General features: G+C 27.7%; 5 protein-coding genes across 6 annotated transcripts in view; all 5 read right to left on the reverse strand.

Moving 5' to 3' along the window:
- Window positions 1–617: 617 nt before the first annotated feature.
- LOC119596290 (pro-resilin-like) lies at window positions 618–1,655 on the reverse strand. 2 transcript variants are annotated; one of them, XM_037945469.1, is made up of 3 exons: window positions 1,540–1,655; window positions 1,296–1,397; window positions 618–904 (listed from the first exon to the last, which is right to left on the reverse strand). In XM_037945469.1, exons 1-3 carry the CDS (start codon window positions 1,549–1,551, stop codon window positions 644–646), a joined length of 375 nt encoding a protein of 124 aa, XP_037801397.1. In that variant the 5' UTR covers window positions 1,552–1,655; the 3' UTR covers window positions 618–643. The 2 variants fall into 2 exon arrangements, with proteins under 2 accessions (XP_037801397.1, XP_037801389.1); XM_037945461.1 differs by lacking the exon at window positions 1,540–1,655 and having other exon boundaries at window positions 1,296–1,526.
- Window positions 1,656–4,357: 2,702 nt separating this feature from the next.
- LOC119596328 (pro-resilin-like) lies at window positions 4,358–5,372 on the reverse strand. Its single transcript, XM_037945535.1, has 3 exons — window positions 5,341–5,372; window positions 5,100–5,201; window positions 4,358–4,718 (listed from the first exon to the last, which is right to left on the reverse strand). Exons 1-3 carry the CDS (start codon window positions 5,350–5,352, stop codon window positions 4,458–4,460), a joined length of 375 nt encoding a protein of 124 aa, XP_037801463.1. The 5' UTR covers window positions 5,353–5,372; the 3' UTR covers window positions 4,358–4,457.
- A 2,657-nt stretch (window positions 5,373–8,029) lies between these two features.
- Window positions 8,030–9,004, reverse strand: LOC119596324 (cuticle protein 19.8-like). The gene is made up of 3 exons (XM_037945522.1): window positions 8,976–9,004; window positions 8,735–8,836; window positions 8,030–8,355 (listed from the first exon to the last, which is right to left on the reverse strand). The coding sequence occupies exons 1-3, from the start codon at window positions 8,985–8,987 to the stop codon at window positions 8,095–8,097; spliced, it is 375 nt and encodes a 124-aa protein (XP_037801450.1). The 5' UTR covers window positions 8,988–9,004; the 3' UTR covers window positions 8,030–8,094.
- Window positions 9,005–13,015: 4,011 nt separating this feature from the next.
- LOC119596320 (pro-resilin-like) lies at window positions 13,016–14,029 on the reverse strand. The gene is made up of 3 exons (XM_037945508.1): window positions 14,006–14,029; window positions 13,765–13,866; window positions 13,016–13,343 (listed from the first exon to the last, which is right to left on the reverse strand). The coding sequence occupies exons 1-3, from the start codon at window positions 14,015–14,017 to the stop codon at window positions 13,083–13,085; spliced, it is 375 nt and encodes a 124-aa protein (XP_037801436.1). The 5' UTR covers window positions 14,018–14,029; the 3' UTR covers window positions 13,016–13,082.
- A 2,699-nt stretch (window positions 14,030–16,728) lies between these two features.
- The window catches only part of LOC119596311 (pro-resilin-like), a 1,110-nt gene continuing 338 nt past the window's right edge, over window positions 16,729–17,500 (reverse strand). The window contains exon 3 of the mRNA XM_037945495.1: window positions 16,729–17,068. Coding sequence (XP_037801423.1) covers window positions 16,808–17,068 — 261 coding nt within the window. The 3' untranslated portion in view covers window positions 16,729–16,807. The remainder of the gene's footprint in view (window positions 17,069–17,500) is intronic.

Raw genomic sequence — 17,500 nt, forward strand, 5'->3', positions numbered from 1 at the left:
ATAACAATTTATATTATTCCATATGTTGCTATCATCATCTTTATTATTTGTTTCAATGTCTTAGTAGTCGTTTTTTTTTTATTATTATCAAGATTATGATAACAACGATTATAACGGCTATTCTGTTGATAACAATGAACAATTAAAGAAAGACAAATAAAGTGATTAACGTATAAAGAAATCTGTATTAAGTGTTTCGATAATTAATAATGTTCTTAGATAATCGATCCTCCTGATCTATAAAAATATGTCAAATTCATATTGCACAAAATAAAAATAATGCAATAATAAAATTGTGAAATAAAGCTGAAAAGTTTATTCATCCCATGATGTTATATATCAGCCGAATTATATCAAAACAAAGAGGATGTGCTTATAGGGTTTACGAGCATCAAGTGAGTGATAACCTGCATATACACTTATGTACTTAACATTTTAGAAAATTCTCTTTTGGATATTTTAAATACACAGAAAAAAAGGGCGAGGAAATCTTACTGCTGTAACTTGAACAGCCTCCAGTGCTCAAATACATTTTGGTAAATTATTAAGAACGTTCTGAATGTAATGCAAACACAACTTTATCAGCATTCTTTTTATTTACAAATAACATTTCCAAAGACTCAAAAAATATTTCGTGATGAAATCAACCATATGCAGGGGTGGGAGCAGGTTGGTAGGATTGGGATGGCTGATGGGCAGGATACTGGGCCTCTCCTTGGTAGGCAACATCAGCTATGAAGCCGGAGTCGCCGTTCACAGTGTAGGTTACCCTCTGCAGGCGGCCGTCGGGGAGCTGGACGTAATACGTACCCTGAGTATCGTATCCATTTCGGCTTTCTTGGTGACCGAAGTCGTTTCCAAAGTTATCTTGCACAGCATAATTGAGGTCGTACTGTGCAGGTCCCTATAGACAGTAAAATAGACATTGATAATCTTATAATTAATTCCACATTCTTGAAATGTAATAGCTCTCTATTTATATTTTATGTATACATATTATATACAGATTTATACATATACGTATATATAATATGTGTATATATGTATCTGTGTATGTACGTTTGTATAAATGTATGTGTAAACGGTACATATATATTTATATACATACATACATGCATACACACATACATATATGTACATATATACTTATATGTATATAAGGTGTGTGTGTGAAAATCTCAGATGAAAGAGCAACACATCATAAAATGCTAAAATCCGACACATTCATAACCGTTCTTTTTTTTTCTTTTTCTTTTTCTTTTTCTACATATAGAGTTCACATCACTGAGCCACACCGTAGGAGCGGGAGCAGGTGCGTTGTAGGAAGGAGCAGGAGGACTGTATCTTGGAACTGATTCGGCGAGGATTGTCACCGACAGGGCGAGCAAAACAGCGATCTGTAGACGTCCCAAGCCATTAACATTAGACATGAAATATAATAAGAACGAAAAACATAAATTATCTAGAACTTCTACAGACAATTCATATCATCTGCCGCTCGCTTTAACCTACGAGACAGTAGGCATGTAGAGACCTCACCTTGAGAGTCATGGTGACTGAACTGAGAACCAAGAAGGAATGATGCTCTTCAAAGCCTGCGTGAACCTTTTTATACTACCTGCCGCTCGCGTGCTTTGTGCTTTGTAAAGTCATCGGTGCCATGTACGGATCATTGTTATTATCGAGATATCATTTACCTTCTTTCAACTTATTCCTTATATTTTCCTTCTTATTTTTATCTTTGGTGGTGTTATCTCTGCTGCTGTTTCTTTTTGCGGCTTTTGTTTATATTTCTCTTAACATTAATCTCAACGTTGCTGAAGCTACTTTATTTTTTTTATTATTATTGCCATTGCTATTTTTATCAGCCTATATTGTCATGTTTGATACAACTAGTGGTTAAACCACAAACAAAAACAACAACATCAATAATGACAGTGATGACTGTAATAAGAATGAATAGCAATGGTGATAACTGCAATAGCAAGTCACAAAATGAAACTTTAATAATAATTATTAAAATTATGATGATGAAATGAAAATGAAAATGAAGATGCTGATGGCGATGATGATGATGGCAATAATGATGTTAGTAATAAGATAACATTAAGATAATAACAATGATAACGATTAATATCGCAACAATTACTGCTGCTATTATAATAATCGTTATAATCACAATGTTTCATTGTTACTATCGTTAATGTTATCACATATTGTTGTAGTACCTGCACTATATTTAATATCAAGATTATTATTTTCATTGTATTATCTTTTGCATACTGTTGTTTTCGTTACTGTAATAAAAGTTGTCGTTATTGTTACAATTGTTATCATTATTTTGGATGATTATAATTATTATTATTGTTGTTATTGTTATTGTTTTATTATTATTATTATTTTTATTATTATTATTATTGTTGTTGTTATTGTTGTTTCTGCTGTTATTATTATAACTATCATTTTATCACTTTTATTGTTGTTATTATGAGTATTATCATAGATGTTACTATTATTATTATTATTATTATTATTATTATTGAAATTATCATTATTGTCATTATTATTTATGGTCATTATCAGTAATAAATAAATATATATATATATACATATACATATATATATATATATATATATATATATATATATATATATATATTAACAGCACAATTAATCATCATTATATTTTACTTTATCAGTACTGAGTGGCCATATATATATCTAAATCTTCATCATCATGATCCTTTAATAGTTGACAGTAAAAATGGTATTAATGATTTCTGGCGTTGTATTACACTATGGATTTAAATGTATAACAGTAAACATTAATGTTAGCCATTATAACCCTCGTAGTTAATATTGTATTTACAATATTTTCATCATTTATATCAATGTTATTATATGGTAATTGCTTCTGTCATCATCATCATTGTCTTCATCATCATTAACAGGATGATAATGATAATAATAATAATGATTATAATAATAAAATAATAAAAATATAATGATAATAATAATAATAATAATAATAATAATTATTATTATTATTATTATTATTATTATTATTATTATTATTATTATTATTATTATTATTATTATTATAACAAGAAAAAAATACTACTACTACCTCTATTAATAATCATAATAATAATAATAATAATAACAACAACAATGACAATGATAATATTAATGTCACTAGTAATAATTATAATAATAATAAGAATGTTGATAATGATAATAAAATTAATATTAAAATCAATACTACTAGTAACAAAAATAATAAAAATCATGATAATGACAGAAATAGTAATAATAATGAATATTGATGATGATAATTATGATAATATTGAAATAATAATTATAATTATAATGATGATGATAATAATGATTTTGATAACAATAATAGCAATGATGATGATGATGATGACAACAATTGTAAGTATCATTATCATTATATAAAAAAAATAAGTTATCATTATCATCATTATCACCCTCATCATTATTGTTGTTCTTGTTTTTGTTCTTTTTATTATTGCCCTCACTGTTGTTATCATTATCAGTCATTATTATCTTTAACATTATCGTTACTAGGAAAGATAAAATTATATTATCAAAATCAGTCATTATTAATATCATTGCTGCAGTTATCATCAGTATTATTATGACATCTACTGTTAGTTGTGCTATTGTTAGCATTTTCATTATTATTTTTTATGATTGCCATCATCATCAAAATAAAATTAATAATCATTATTAATTATCATCAGTAACATTACTGTTATCAATATGTTTACCATAATAAATTGTATTATTCCATTTGTTACTATCATCATCTTTATCATTACTTTCATTGTCTTAGTAGTCGTTTTTTTTATTATTATTATTATCAAGATAAATGATGACAATGTTTATAACGGCGATTCTGGTGATAACAATAAACAATGAAAGAATGACAAATAAAGTTATTAACATCTAAGTACTATGATAATTGTGTTAATGCTTTATAATGTTCTTAATAAATCGACCCTCCTCATCTTTAAAAAAAAAAAAAAAAAAAAAAAAAAAAAAACAGGTTGCAAAAATTAAAATAATACAATGATTAAATAATGATATAAAACTGAAGCGTTTGTTGATCCAATGATGCTATATAACACCCGAAATATATTAAAACAAAGATGGATGTGCTTATCCAGCGTACGAGCATCAGGTGAGTGAGATCCTGCATATACACTTATAATACTTAATGCTTTAGAAAATTCTCTCTTGAATTTATTAAATAGGCAGAGAAAAAAAAAATAGCGATGATTCTTACTGGTGTAAATTGAACAACCTTCAGTGCTCAATGTATTTTGGTGAATTATTAAGAATGTTTTGAATATAATGCAAACACAGCTTTATCAGCATTCTTTTATTTAGAAATAACATTTCCAAACACTCAAAAATATTTCGTGATGAAATCAACCATATGCAGGGGTGGGAGCAGGTTGGTAGGATTGGGATGGCTGATGGGCAGGATACTGGGCCTCTCCTTGGTAGGCAACATCAGCTATGAAGCCGGAGTCGCCGTTCACAGTGTAGGTTATCCTCTGCAGACGGCCGTCGGGGAGCTGGACGTAATACGTACCCTGAGTGTCGTATCCATTTCGGCTTTCTTGGTGACCGAAGTCGTTTCCAAAGTTATTTTGCACAGCATAATTGAAGTCGTACTGTGCAGGTCCCTATAGGCAGTAAAATAGGTATTGATAATCTTATAATTAATTCCACATTCCTGAAATGTAATACCTTCATGCACACACGCATATGCCTCTCTATATATAAACATATATATTTATAATACATACACATTATATAGAGTTTTATACATATATGTATATATATGTGTATATATGTATGTATATATGTATCTGTGTATGTACGTTTGTATAAATGTATGCATAGACAGTACATATCTATTTATATACATGCATATATATACATATATATATGCATGTATTTAAGGTGTGTGTTGCAAGAGCAACACATCATAAAATGCTAAAATCCGACACATTCATTGACGTTCATTTTTTTCTACATATAGAGTTTACATCACTGAGCCACACCGTAGGAGCGGGAGCAGGAGCGTTGTAGGAAGGAGCAGGAGGACTGTATCTTGGAATTGATTCGGCAAGGATTGTCACCGACAGGGCAAGCAAAACGGCGATCTGCGGACGTCCCAAGCCATTAACATTGGACGTAAAATATAATAACGAAAAACATAAATTATCTAGTACTTCTACAGACAATTTATATTACCTGCCGCTCGCTCTAACCTACGAGACAGTAGGCATGTAGAGACCTCACCTTGAGAGGCATGGTGACTGAACTGAGAACCAAGAAGGAATGATGATCTTCAAAGCCTGCATGAACCTTTTTATACTACCTGCCGCTCGCGTGCTTTGTAAGTCATCGGTGCCAGTTTGTACGGATCATTGTTATTATCGAGATATCATTTACCTTTTTTCAACGTATTCCTTATATTTTCCTTCTTATTTTTATCTTGGTAGCGTTATCTCTGCTACTGTTTCTTTTTGCGGCTTTTGTTTATATTTCTCTTAACATTAATCTCAACGTTGCTGAAGCTACTTTATTTTTTTATTATTGCCATTGCTATTTTTATCAGCCTATATCGACATGTTTGATACAACTAGTGGTTAAACCACAAACAATAATAACAGCATCAATAATGACAGTGATGACTGTAATAAGAATTAATAGCAATGGTGATTACTGCAATAGCAATGCAAAAAAATGAAACTTTAATAATAATTATTATAATTAGGATGATGAAATGAAAAGATGTATGCAAATATGTGCAATAATAGTTATATACATTAAGATAATAACAATGATAACGATTATATCGCAACAATACTGTTGCTATTATAATAATCGTTATTATCACAATGTTTCATTGTTACTATCGTTAATGTTATCACATTGTTGTAGTACCTGATATATGTATTCGATATATGTTATTGTTTATTTATTATTTGCATACTGTTGTTTTCGTTACTGTAATAAAGTTGTCGTTATTGTTACAATTGTTATCATTATTTTGGATGATTATATTTTTGTTATTGTTATGTTTTATTATTATTTTTTTTATTGTTATTATTTTTTGTTGTTATTTTTTGTTGTTTGTTGTTTGTTTTTATTATAACTATCTTTTATCACTTTTATTGTTTTATTATGAGTATTATCATAATGTTATTTTTATTTATTATTATTATTATTAAATTATCATTATTGTCATTATTATTTATGGTCATTATCAGTAATAAATAAATATATATATTCATATACATATACATTACATATATATATAATATATATATATATATATATATATATATATAATATATATATATAATATATTTAACAGCAAATTATCATATATATTTTTACTTTATCAGTACTGAGTGGCCATATATATATCTAATATCTTCATCATCATGGTCCTTTAATAGTTGAAGTAAAAATGGTATTAATGATTTCTGGCGTTGTATTACACTATGATTTAAATGTATAACAGTAAACTAATGTAGCCATTATAATCCCTCGTAGTAAATATTATATTTTCAATATTTTCATCATTATATATAATGTTTATTATAATTGCTTCCAGTCATAATCAATAATAATGTAATAATCATCATAATAATTAAAATATAATATAATAAATATAATATATAATAATAATAAAAATATAAATAATATAATATAATAATAATAATAATAATAATAATGATAATATAATAATAACAATAATAATAATAATTATTATTATTATTATTATTATTATTATTATTATTATTATTATTATTATTATTATAACAAGAAAAAATACTACTACTACTGCTAATAATAATCATATTAATAGTAATAATAATAACAACAATGACAATGATAATATTAATGTTCATAGTAATATTAATAATAATAAGAAAATTGTTGATAATGATAATAAAATTAATATTAAAATCAATACTAGTAACAATAATAATAAAAATCATGATAATAACAGAAATAGTAATAATGAAATAATATTGATGATGATAATTATGATAATATTAAAATAATAATCATAATTATAATGATGATGATAATAATGATTTTGATAACAATAATAACAATGATGATGATGATGATGATAACAACAATTGTAAGTATCATTATCATTATATAAAAAAATAAGTTATCATTATCATCATCATCACCCTCATCATTATTGTTGTTCTTGTTTTTGTTCTTTTTATTATTGCCTTCACTGTTGTTATCATTATCAGTCATTATTATCTTTAACATTATCGTTACTAGGAAAGATAAAATTATATTATCAAAATCAGTCATTATTAATATCATTACTGCAATTATCATCAGTATTATTATGACATCTACTGCTAGCTGTGCTATTGTTGGCATTTTCATTATTACTAGTATTTATATTATTTTTATGATTACTTTCATTGTCTTAGTAGTCGTTTTATTATTATTATTATTATCAAGATAAATGATGACAACGTTTATAACGGCGATTCTGGTGATAACAATGAACAATGAAAGAATGACAAATAAAGTTATTAACATCTAAGTACTATGATCATTGTGTTAATGCTTTATAATGTTCTTAATAAATCGACCCTCCTCATCTTAAAAAAAAAAAAAAAAAAAAAAAAAAAAAAAACAGGTTGCAAAAAATAAAATAATACAATGATTAAATAGTGATATAAAACTGAAGCGTTTGTTGATCCAATGATGCTATATAACACCCGAAATATATTAAAACAAAGCTTACGAGCATCAGGTGAGTGAGATCCTGCATATACACTTATAATACTTAATGCTTTAGAAAATTCTCTCTTGAATTTATTAAATACGCAGAGAAAAAAAATAGTGATGATTCTTACTGGTGTAAATTGAACAGCCTTCAGTGCTCAATGTATTTTGGTAAATTATTAAGAATGTTTTGAATGTAATGAAAACACAGCTTATCAGCATTCTTTTTTTATTTACAAATAACATTTCCAAAAACTCAAAAAATATTTCGTGATGAAATCAACCATATGCAGGGGTGGGAGCAGGTTGGTAGGATTGGGATGGCTGATGGGCAGGATACTGGGCCTCTCCTTGGTAGGCAACATCAGCTATGAAGCCGGAGTCGCCGTTCACAGTGTAGGTTATCCTCTGCAGACGGCCGTCGGGGAGCTGGACGTAATACGTACCCTGAGTGTCGTATCCATTTCGGCTTTCTTGGTGACCGAAGTCGTTTCCAAAGTTATTTTGCACAGCATAATTGAAGTCGTACTGTGCAGGTCCCTATAGGCAGTAAAATAGATATTGATAATCTTATAATTAATTCCACATTCCTGAAAAGTAATAGCTTCATGCACGCACGCATATGCCTCTCTATATATAAACATATATATTTATAATACATACACTTTATATAGAGATTTATACATATATATATATATATGTGTATATATGTATGTATATATGTATCTGTGTATGTACGTTTGTATAAATGTATGCATAGACAGTACATATCTATTTATATACATGCATATATATACATATATATGCATGTATATAATGTGTGTGTTGCAAGAGCAACACATCATAAAATGCTAAAATCCGACACATTCATTGCCGTTCATATTTTTCTACATATAGAGTTTACATCACTGAGCCACACCGTAGGAGCGGGAGCAGGAGCGTTGTAGGAAGGAGCAGGAGGACTGTATCTTGGAATTGATTCGGCAAGGATTGTCGCCGACAGGGCGAGCAAAACGGCGATCTGCGGACGTCCCAAGCCATTAACATTGGACGTGAAATATAATAACGAAAAACATAAATTATCTAGTACTTCTACAAACAATTTATATTACCTGCCGCTCGCTCTAACCTACGAGACAGTAGGCATGTAGAGACCTCACCTTGAGAGTCATGGTAACTGAACTGAGAACCAAGAAGGAATGATGATCTTCAAAGCCTGCATGAACCTTTTTATACTACCTGCCGCTCGCGTGCTTTGTAAAGTCATCGGTGCCAGTTTGTACGGATCATTGTTATTATCGAGATATCATTTACCTTTTTTCAACGTATTCCTTATATTTTCCTTCTTATTTTTATCTTGGTAGCGTTATCTCTGCTACTGTTTCTTTTTGCGGCTTTTGTTTATATTTCTCTTAACATTAATCTCAACGTTGCTGAAGCTACTTTATTTTTTTTATTATTGCCATTGCTATTTTTATCAGCCTATATCGACATGTTTGATAAAACTAGTGGTTAAACCACAAACAATAATAACAGCATCAATAATGACAGTGATGACTGTAATAAGAATGAATAGCAATGGTGATAACTGCAATAGCATTGCAAAAAAATGAAACTTTAATAATAATTATTGTAATTAGGATGATGAAATGAAAATTAAAATTAGTAATAAGATAACATTAAGATAATAACAATGATAACGATTAATATCGCAACAACTACTGCTGCTATTATAATAAACGTTATTATCACAATGTTTCATTGTTACTATCGTTAATGTTATCACATTGTTGTAGTACCTAAATTGTATTTAATATCAAGATTATTATTTTCATTGTATTATCTTTAGCATACTGTTGTTTTCGTAACTGTAATAAAAGTTGTCGTTATTGTTACAATTGTTATCATTATTTTGGATGATTATAATTACTGTTACTGTTATTATTGTTATTGTTGTTGTTTTTGTTGTTGCTGTTGTTGTTAGTATTACTATCCTTTTATCACTTTTATTGTTATTATTATGAGTATTATCATAGATATTACTATTATTATTATTATTAAAATTATCATTATTGTCATTATTATTTATGGTCATTATCAGTAATAAATATATATATATATATATATATATATATATATATATATATATATATATATGTATATATATATATTAACAGCAAAATTAATCATCATTTTATTTTACTTTATCAGTACTGAGTGGCCATATATATAACTATATCTTCATCATCATGATCCTTTAATAGTTGATAGTAAAAATGGTATTAATGATTTCTGGCGTTGTATTACACTATAGATTTAAATGTATAACAGTAAACATTAGCCATTATATCCCCCGTAGTAAATATTATATTTTCATAATTTTCATCAATATCATTATATAGTAATTGCTTCTGTCATTATCATCATTGTCTTCACCATCATTAACAGGATGATAATGATAATAATAATAATCATCATAATAAAATAATAAAAATATTATAATAATAAAAATAATAGTAATAATAATAATAATAATAATAATAAAAATAATAATAATAATAATAATAATAATAAAATATAATAATAATTATTATTATTATTATTATTATTATTATAACAAGAAAAAATACTACTACTACTGCTAATAATAATCATATTAATAGTAATAATAATAACAACAATGACAATGATAATATTAATGTTCATAGTAATATTAATAATAATAAGAAAAATGTTGATAATGATAATAAAATTAATATTAAAATCAATACTAGTAACAATAATAATAAAAATCATGATAATAACAGAAATAGTAATAATGAAATAATATTGATGATGATAATTATGATAATATTAAAATAATAATCATAATTATAATGATGATGATAATAATGACTTTGATAACAATAATAACAATGATGATGATGATGATGATAACAACAATTGTAAGTATCATTATCATTATATAAAAAAAAATAAGTTATCATTATCATCATCATCACCCTCATCATTATTGTTGTTCTTGTTTTTCTTCTTTTTATTATTGCCTTCACTGTTGTTATCATTATCAGTCATTATTATCTTTAACATTATCGTTACTAGGAAAGATAAAATTATATTATCAAAATCAGTCATTATTAATATCATTACTGTAATTATCATCAGTATTATTATGACATCTACTGCTAGCTGTGCTATTGTTAGCATTTTCATTATTACTAGTATTTATATTATTTTTATGATTACCATCATCATCAAAATAAAATTATTAATCATCATTAATTATCATCAGTAACATTACTGTTATCAATATGTTTACCATAATAAATTGTATTATTCCATTTGTTACTATCATCATCTTTATCATTACTTTCATTGTCTTAGTAGTCGTTTATTATTATTATTATTATTATTATTATCAAGATAAATGAGACAACGTTTATAACGGCGATTCTGGTGATAACAATGAACAATGAAAGAATGACAAATAAAGTGATTAATATCTAAGTACTATGATAATCGTGTTAATACTCTATAATGTTCTTAATAAATCGACCCTCCTGGAAAAAAAAATCAGGTTGCGAAAATCATGGAAATAATGCAATGATTAAACAGTAATATAAAACTGAAAAGTTTGTTGATCCAAGGGTGCTATATAACAGCCGAAATATATTAAAACAAAGATGGATGTGCTTATCCGGCTTACGAGCATCAAGTGAGTGAGATCCCGCATATACACTTATAATACTTAATGCTTTAGAAAATTCTCTCTTGGATTTATTAAATACGCAGAGAAAAAAGAAAAAGAAAAAAAATAGTGATGAATCTTACTGGTGTAAATTGAACAACCTACAGTGCTCAATGTATTTTGGTGAACTAAGAATGTTGTGAATGTAATACAAACACAGCTTTATCAGTATTCTTTTTATTTACAAATAATATTCCAAAGACTCAAAAAATATTTCGTGATGAAATCAACCGTATGCAGGGGTGGGAGCAGATTGGTAGAATTGGGATGGCTGATGGGCAGGATACTGGGCCTTTCCCTGGTAGGACACATCAGCTAAGAAGCCGGAATCGCCGTTCACATTGTAGGTTACCCTCTGCAGACGGCCGTCGGGGAGCTGGACGTTGTACTGAGCAGGTCCCTATAGGCAGTAAAATAGACATTGATAATCTTATAATTAATTCCACATTCCTGAAATGTGATAGTTTCATACACTCGCACAAAAGCATGTGCATATGCATTTATATATATATATATATATATATATATATATATATATATATATATATATCGATATATATGTATATGTATATATACAATTATATAAGTGTATATATATGATATATATATTATATATAAGTGTATATATATATGCATATATATATATTTGTGTATGTATTTTTGTATAAATGTATGTATATACAGTACATATATATTTATATACTTGCATACATACATACATATATACATATATGTATACTATATATATATATTATATATATATATATATATATATATATATATATATATATATATATATATATATATATATATATATATATATATATATATATATGGTGTGTGTGTACAGAGCTCACATTCATGTAACTTTATAGAGAAAATCTCAGATGCAAGAGCAACGCATTATAAACTGCTAAAATTCAGCACATTCATAGCCATTTTCTTTTTCTTTTTCTTTCTTTCTTTTCTACATATAGAGTTCATTCACAACATTGAGCCACACCGTAGGAGCGGGAACAGGACTGTATCCTGGGATTGACTCGGCGAGGATGGTCACAGACAGGGCGAGCAAAATGGCGATCTGCAGACGTCCCAAGCCATTATCGATTAGACATGAAATATAATAAGAACGAACATAAATGCAATATTATCTAGTACTTCTACAGACAATTTATATAAGTTTGTTGATCCAATGATGTTATATAACAGCCGAAATATATAAAAAAGATGGATGTGCTTATCCGGTTTATGAGCATCAAGTCAGTGAGATACTGCATATACACTTATGATGCTTAATACTATAAAATTCTCTCTTGGATTTATTAAATACACAGAAAAAAAAGACAAGAAAAAAATAGTGATGAATCTTACTGGTGTAAATTGAACAACCTCCAGTGCTCAGTGTATTTTGATAAATTATTAAGAATGTTTTGAATGTAATGAAAACACAGCTTAAATAGCATTCTTTTTTATTTACAAATAACATTTCCAAAGACTCAAAAAATATTTCGTGATGAAATTAACCGTATGCAGGGGTGGGAGCAGGTTGGTAGGATTGGGATGGCTGATGGGCAGGATACTGGGCCTCTCCCTGGTAGGCAACATCAGCTATGAAGCCGGAGTCGCCGTTCACAGTATAGGTTACCCTCTGCAGACGGCCGTCGGGGAGTTGGACGTAATACGTACCCTGAGTGTCGTATCCATTTCGGCTTTCTTGGTGACCGAAGTCGTTTCCAAAGTTATCTTGCACAGCATAATTGAAGTCGTACTGTGCAGGTCCCTATAGGCGGTAAAATAGACATTAATAATCTTATAATTAATTCCACATTCCTGAAATGTAATAGCTTCATGCACACACGCATATGCCTCTCTCTCTATATATATATATAAATATATATATTTATAATGTATTCACATTATATACAGATTTATACAGATACATATATGTATATATGTATCTGTGTATGTACGTTTGTATAAATGTATGCATAAACAGTACATATATATTTATATACATGCATACATGCATATATATATATATATATATATATATATATATATATATATATATATATACATGTATTTAAGGTGTGTGTGAAAATCTCAGATGCAAGAGCAACACATCATAAAATGCTAAAGTCCGACACATTCATTGCCGTTCTTTTTTTTCTACATATAGAGTTCACATCACTGAGCCACACCGTAGGAGCGGGAGCAGGAGCGTTGTAGGAAGGAGCAGGAGGACTGTATCTTGGAATTGATTCGGCGAGGATTGTCACCGACAGAGCGAGCAAAACGGCGATCTGCGGACGTCCCAAGCCATTAACATTAGACATGAAATATAATAAGAATAATAATGAATTATCTAGTACTTCTACAGACAATTTATATTATCTGCCGCTCGCTTTAACCTAAGAGACAGGAGGCATGTAGAGACCTCACCTTGAGAGTCATGGTGACTGAACTAAGAACCAAGAAGGAATGATGCTCTTCAAAGCCTGCGTGAACCTTTTTATACTACCTGCCGCTCGCGTGCTTTCTGCTTTGTAAAGTCATCGGTGCCAGGTTGTAAGGATCATTGTTATTATCGAGATATCATTTACCTTCTTTCAACTTATTCCTTATATTTTCCTTCTTATTTTTATCTTGGTGGTGTTATCTCTGCTGCTGTTTCTTTTTTGCGGCTTTTGTTTATATTTCTCTTAACATTAATCTCAACGTTGCTGAAGCTTTTTTTTTTATTATTATTATTGCCATTGCTATTTTTATCTGCCTATATCGACATGTGTGATACAACTAGTGGTTAAACCACAAACAATAACAACAACATCAATAATGACAGTGATGACTGTAATAAGAATGAATAGCAATGGTGATAACTGCAACAGCAATGCCAAAAAAATGAAACTTTAATAATAGTAAGTATAATTAGGATGATGAAATGAAAATGAAAATGAAGATGCTGATGGTGATGATGATGATGGCAATAATGATGTTAGTAATAAGATAACATTAAGGTAATAACAATGATAACGATTAATATCGCAACAACTACTGCTGCTATTATAATAATCGTTATTATCACAATGTTTCATTGTTACTATCTTAATGTTATCACATATTGATGTAATACCTGCACTTTATTTATATCGATATTATTATTCTTTTCATTGTATTATTTTTTATCATACTGTTGTTTTCGTTACTGTAATAAAAGTTGTCGTTATTGTTATAATTGTTATCATTGTTTTAAATTATTATAATTATTATTATTGTTGTTATTGTTATTTTGTTGTTGTTGTTGTTGTTGTTGTTGTTGTTGTTGTTGTTGTTGTTGTTGTTGTTGTTGTTGTTGTTGTTGTTGTTGTTGTTGTCGTCGTCGTCGTTCCTGTTGTTATTGTTATTATTACTATCGTTTTCACTTTTATTGTTATTATTATGAGTATTATCATAAACATTACTATTATTATTATTACTATTATCACCATTGTCATTATGGTCATTATCAGTATTAAATGCACACACACACACACACACACACACACACACACACACACACATATATATATATATATATATATATATATATATATATATATATATATATATATATATATATATATATTAAACAGCACTCTTAATCATCATTATATTTTACTTTATCAGTACTGTTATTTTAGTGGCCATATATATAACTATATCTTCATCATGATCCTTTAATAGTTGATAGTAAAAATGGTATTAATGATTTCTGGCGTTGTATTACACTATAGATATAAATGTATAACAGTAAACATTAATGTTAGCCATTATAACCCTCTTAGTTAATATTATATTTACAATATTTTCATCATTTTTATCAATATTATAATATAGCAATTGCTTCTGTCATCATCATTTTTGTCATCATCATCATCATCATAATAATAATAATAATAATAATAATAATAATAAAAAAAATAATAATAATAATATAATAATGATAATAATTATTATTATAATAATAATAACAAGAAAAAAATAAAAATACTACTACTACTGCTAATAATAATAATAGTAATAATAATAATAACAACAACAATAACAATGATAATAGTAATGTCAATAGAAATAATAATAAATAATAATAAGAAGAATGTTGATAATGATAATAAAATTAATATTAAAATCAATACTACTAGTAACAATAATAATGAAATAATAATATAAATAGTATTAATAATGAAAATAATATTGATGATGATAATTATATTAAAATAATAACTATAATTACTATAATGATAATGGTAATGATGATTTTGATAATAACAATAATAACAATGATGATGATGATGATAACAACAAATGTAAGTATTATTATCATTATGTTAAAAAAGTAAGTTATCATTATCACCCTCATCTTTATTGTTGTTCTTGTTTTTGTTCTTTTTATTATTGCCATCACTGTTGTTATCATTATCAGTCATTATTATCCTTAACATTATCGTTGCTAGAAAAGATAAAATCATATTATCAAAATCAGTCATTATTAATACCATTACTGTAATTATCATCAGTATTATTATGACACCTACTGTTAGTTGTGCTATTGTTAGCATTTTCATTATTACTAGTATTTATATTATTTTTATGATTGCCATCATCATCCAAATAAAATTAATAATTATTATTAATTATCATCATTAACATTACTGTTATTAATATTTTTACCATAATAATGTGTATTTTTCCATATGTTACTATTATCTTTATCATTAGTTTCATTGTCTTAGTAGACTTTTTTTCATTATTATTGTCAAGATTATGATGACAACGATTATAACAGCGATTCCGGTGATAACAAATAAAGTGATTGACATCTAAATACTATGATAATTATGTTAATAATTCACAATGTTCTCAATAAATCGATCCTCTTGATCTATAAAAGAAGGTATTGAAATAATGCAATAATAAATAGTGAAAGAAAACTGAAAAGTTTGTTGATCCAATGACGTTATTTAACAGCCGAAATATATATATATAGAAAAAGATAGATGTGCTTATCCGGTTTATGAGCATCAAGTCAGTGAGATCCTGCATATACACTTATGATGCTTAATACTTAATAAAATTCTCTCTTGGATTTATTAAATACACAGAAAAAAAGAATGTTTTGAATGTAATGAAAACACAGCTTTATCAGCATTATTTTTTATTTACAAATAACATTTCCAAAGACTCAAAAAATATTTTGTGATGAAATTAACCGTATGCAGGGGTGGGAGCAGGTTGATAGGATTGGGATGGTTGATGGGCAGGATACTGAGCCTCTCCCTGGTAGGCAACATCAGCTATGAAGCCGGAGTCGCCGTTCACAGTGTAGGTTACCCTCTGCAGACGGCCGTCGGGGAGCTGGACGTAATACGTACCCTGAGTGTCGTATCCATTTCGGCTTTCTTGGTGACCGAAGTCGTTTCCAAAGTTATCTTGCACAGCATAATTGAAGTCGTACTGTGCAGGTCCCTATAGGCAGTAAAATAGACATTAATAATCTTATAATTAATTCCACATTCCTGAAATGTAATAGCATCACGCACACACGCATAAGCCTCTCTCTCTCTCTCTCTCTCTCTCTCTCTCTCTCTATATATTATATATATATATATATATATATATATATATATATATATATATACATTATATACAGATTTATACATGTACGTATATATAATATGTGTATATATGTATGTATATATGTATCTGTGTATGTACGTTTGTATAAATGTATGTGTAAACGGTACATGTATATTTATATACATGCATACATGCATACACACATACAAATATGTACATATATACTTATATGTATATAAGGTGTGTATGTGTGAAAATCTCAGATGCAAGAGCAACACATCATAAAATGCTAAAATCCGACACATTCGTAGCCGTTCTTTT

The sequence above is a fragment of the Penaeus monodon genome, chromosome 3 (genome assembly GCF_015228065.2).
Source record: "Penaeus monodon isolate SGIC_2016 chromosome 3, NSTDA_Pmon_1, whole genome shotgun sequence".
NCBI classification, from domain to species: Eukaryota; Metazoa; Arthropoda; class Malacostraca; order Decapoda; family Penaeidae; genus Penaeus; species Penaeus monodon.

Coding starts and splice junctions, on each gene's coding strand:
- LOC119596320 (XM_037945508.1), bottom strand. Junction 13,344..13,764: donor CTCCTGCTCCCGCTCCTACG/GTGTGGCTCAGT, acceptor TACCGCCTATAG/GGACCTGCACAGTACGACTT.
- LOC119596328 (XM_037945535.1), bottom strand. Junction 4,719..5,099: donor CTCCTGCTCCCGCTCCTACG/GTGTGGCTCAGT, acceptor TACTGCCTATAG/GGACCTGCACAGTACGACTT.
- LOC119596290 (XM_037945461.1), bottom strand. CDS start 1,430: ATGTCTAATGTTAATGGCTTGGGACGTCTACAGATCGCTGTTTTGCTC. Junction 905..1,295: donor CACCTGCTCCCGCTCCTACG/GTGTGGCTCAGT, acceptor TACTGTCTATAG/GGACCTGCACAGTACGACCT.
- LOC119596324 (XM_037945522.1), bottom strand. Junction 8,356..8,734: donor CTCCTGCTCCCGCTCCTACG/GTGTGGCTCAGT, acceptor TACTGCCTATAG/GGACCTGCACAGTACGACTT.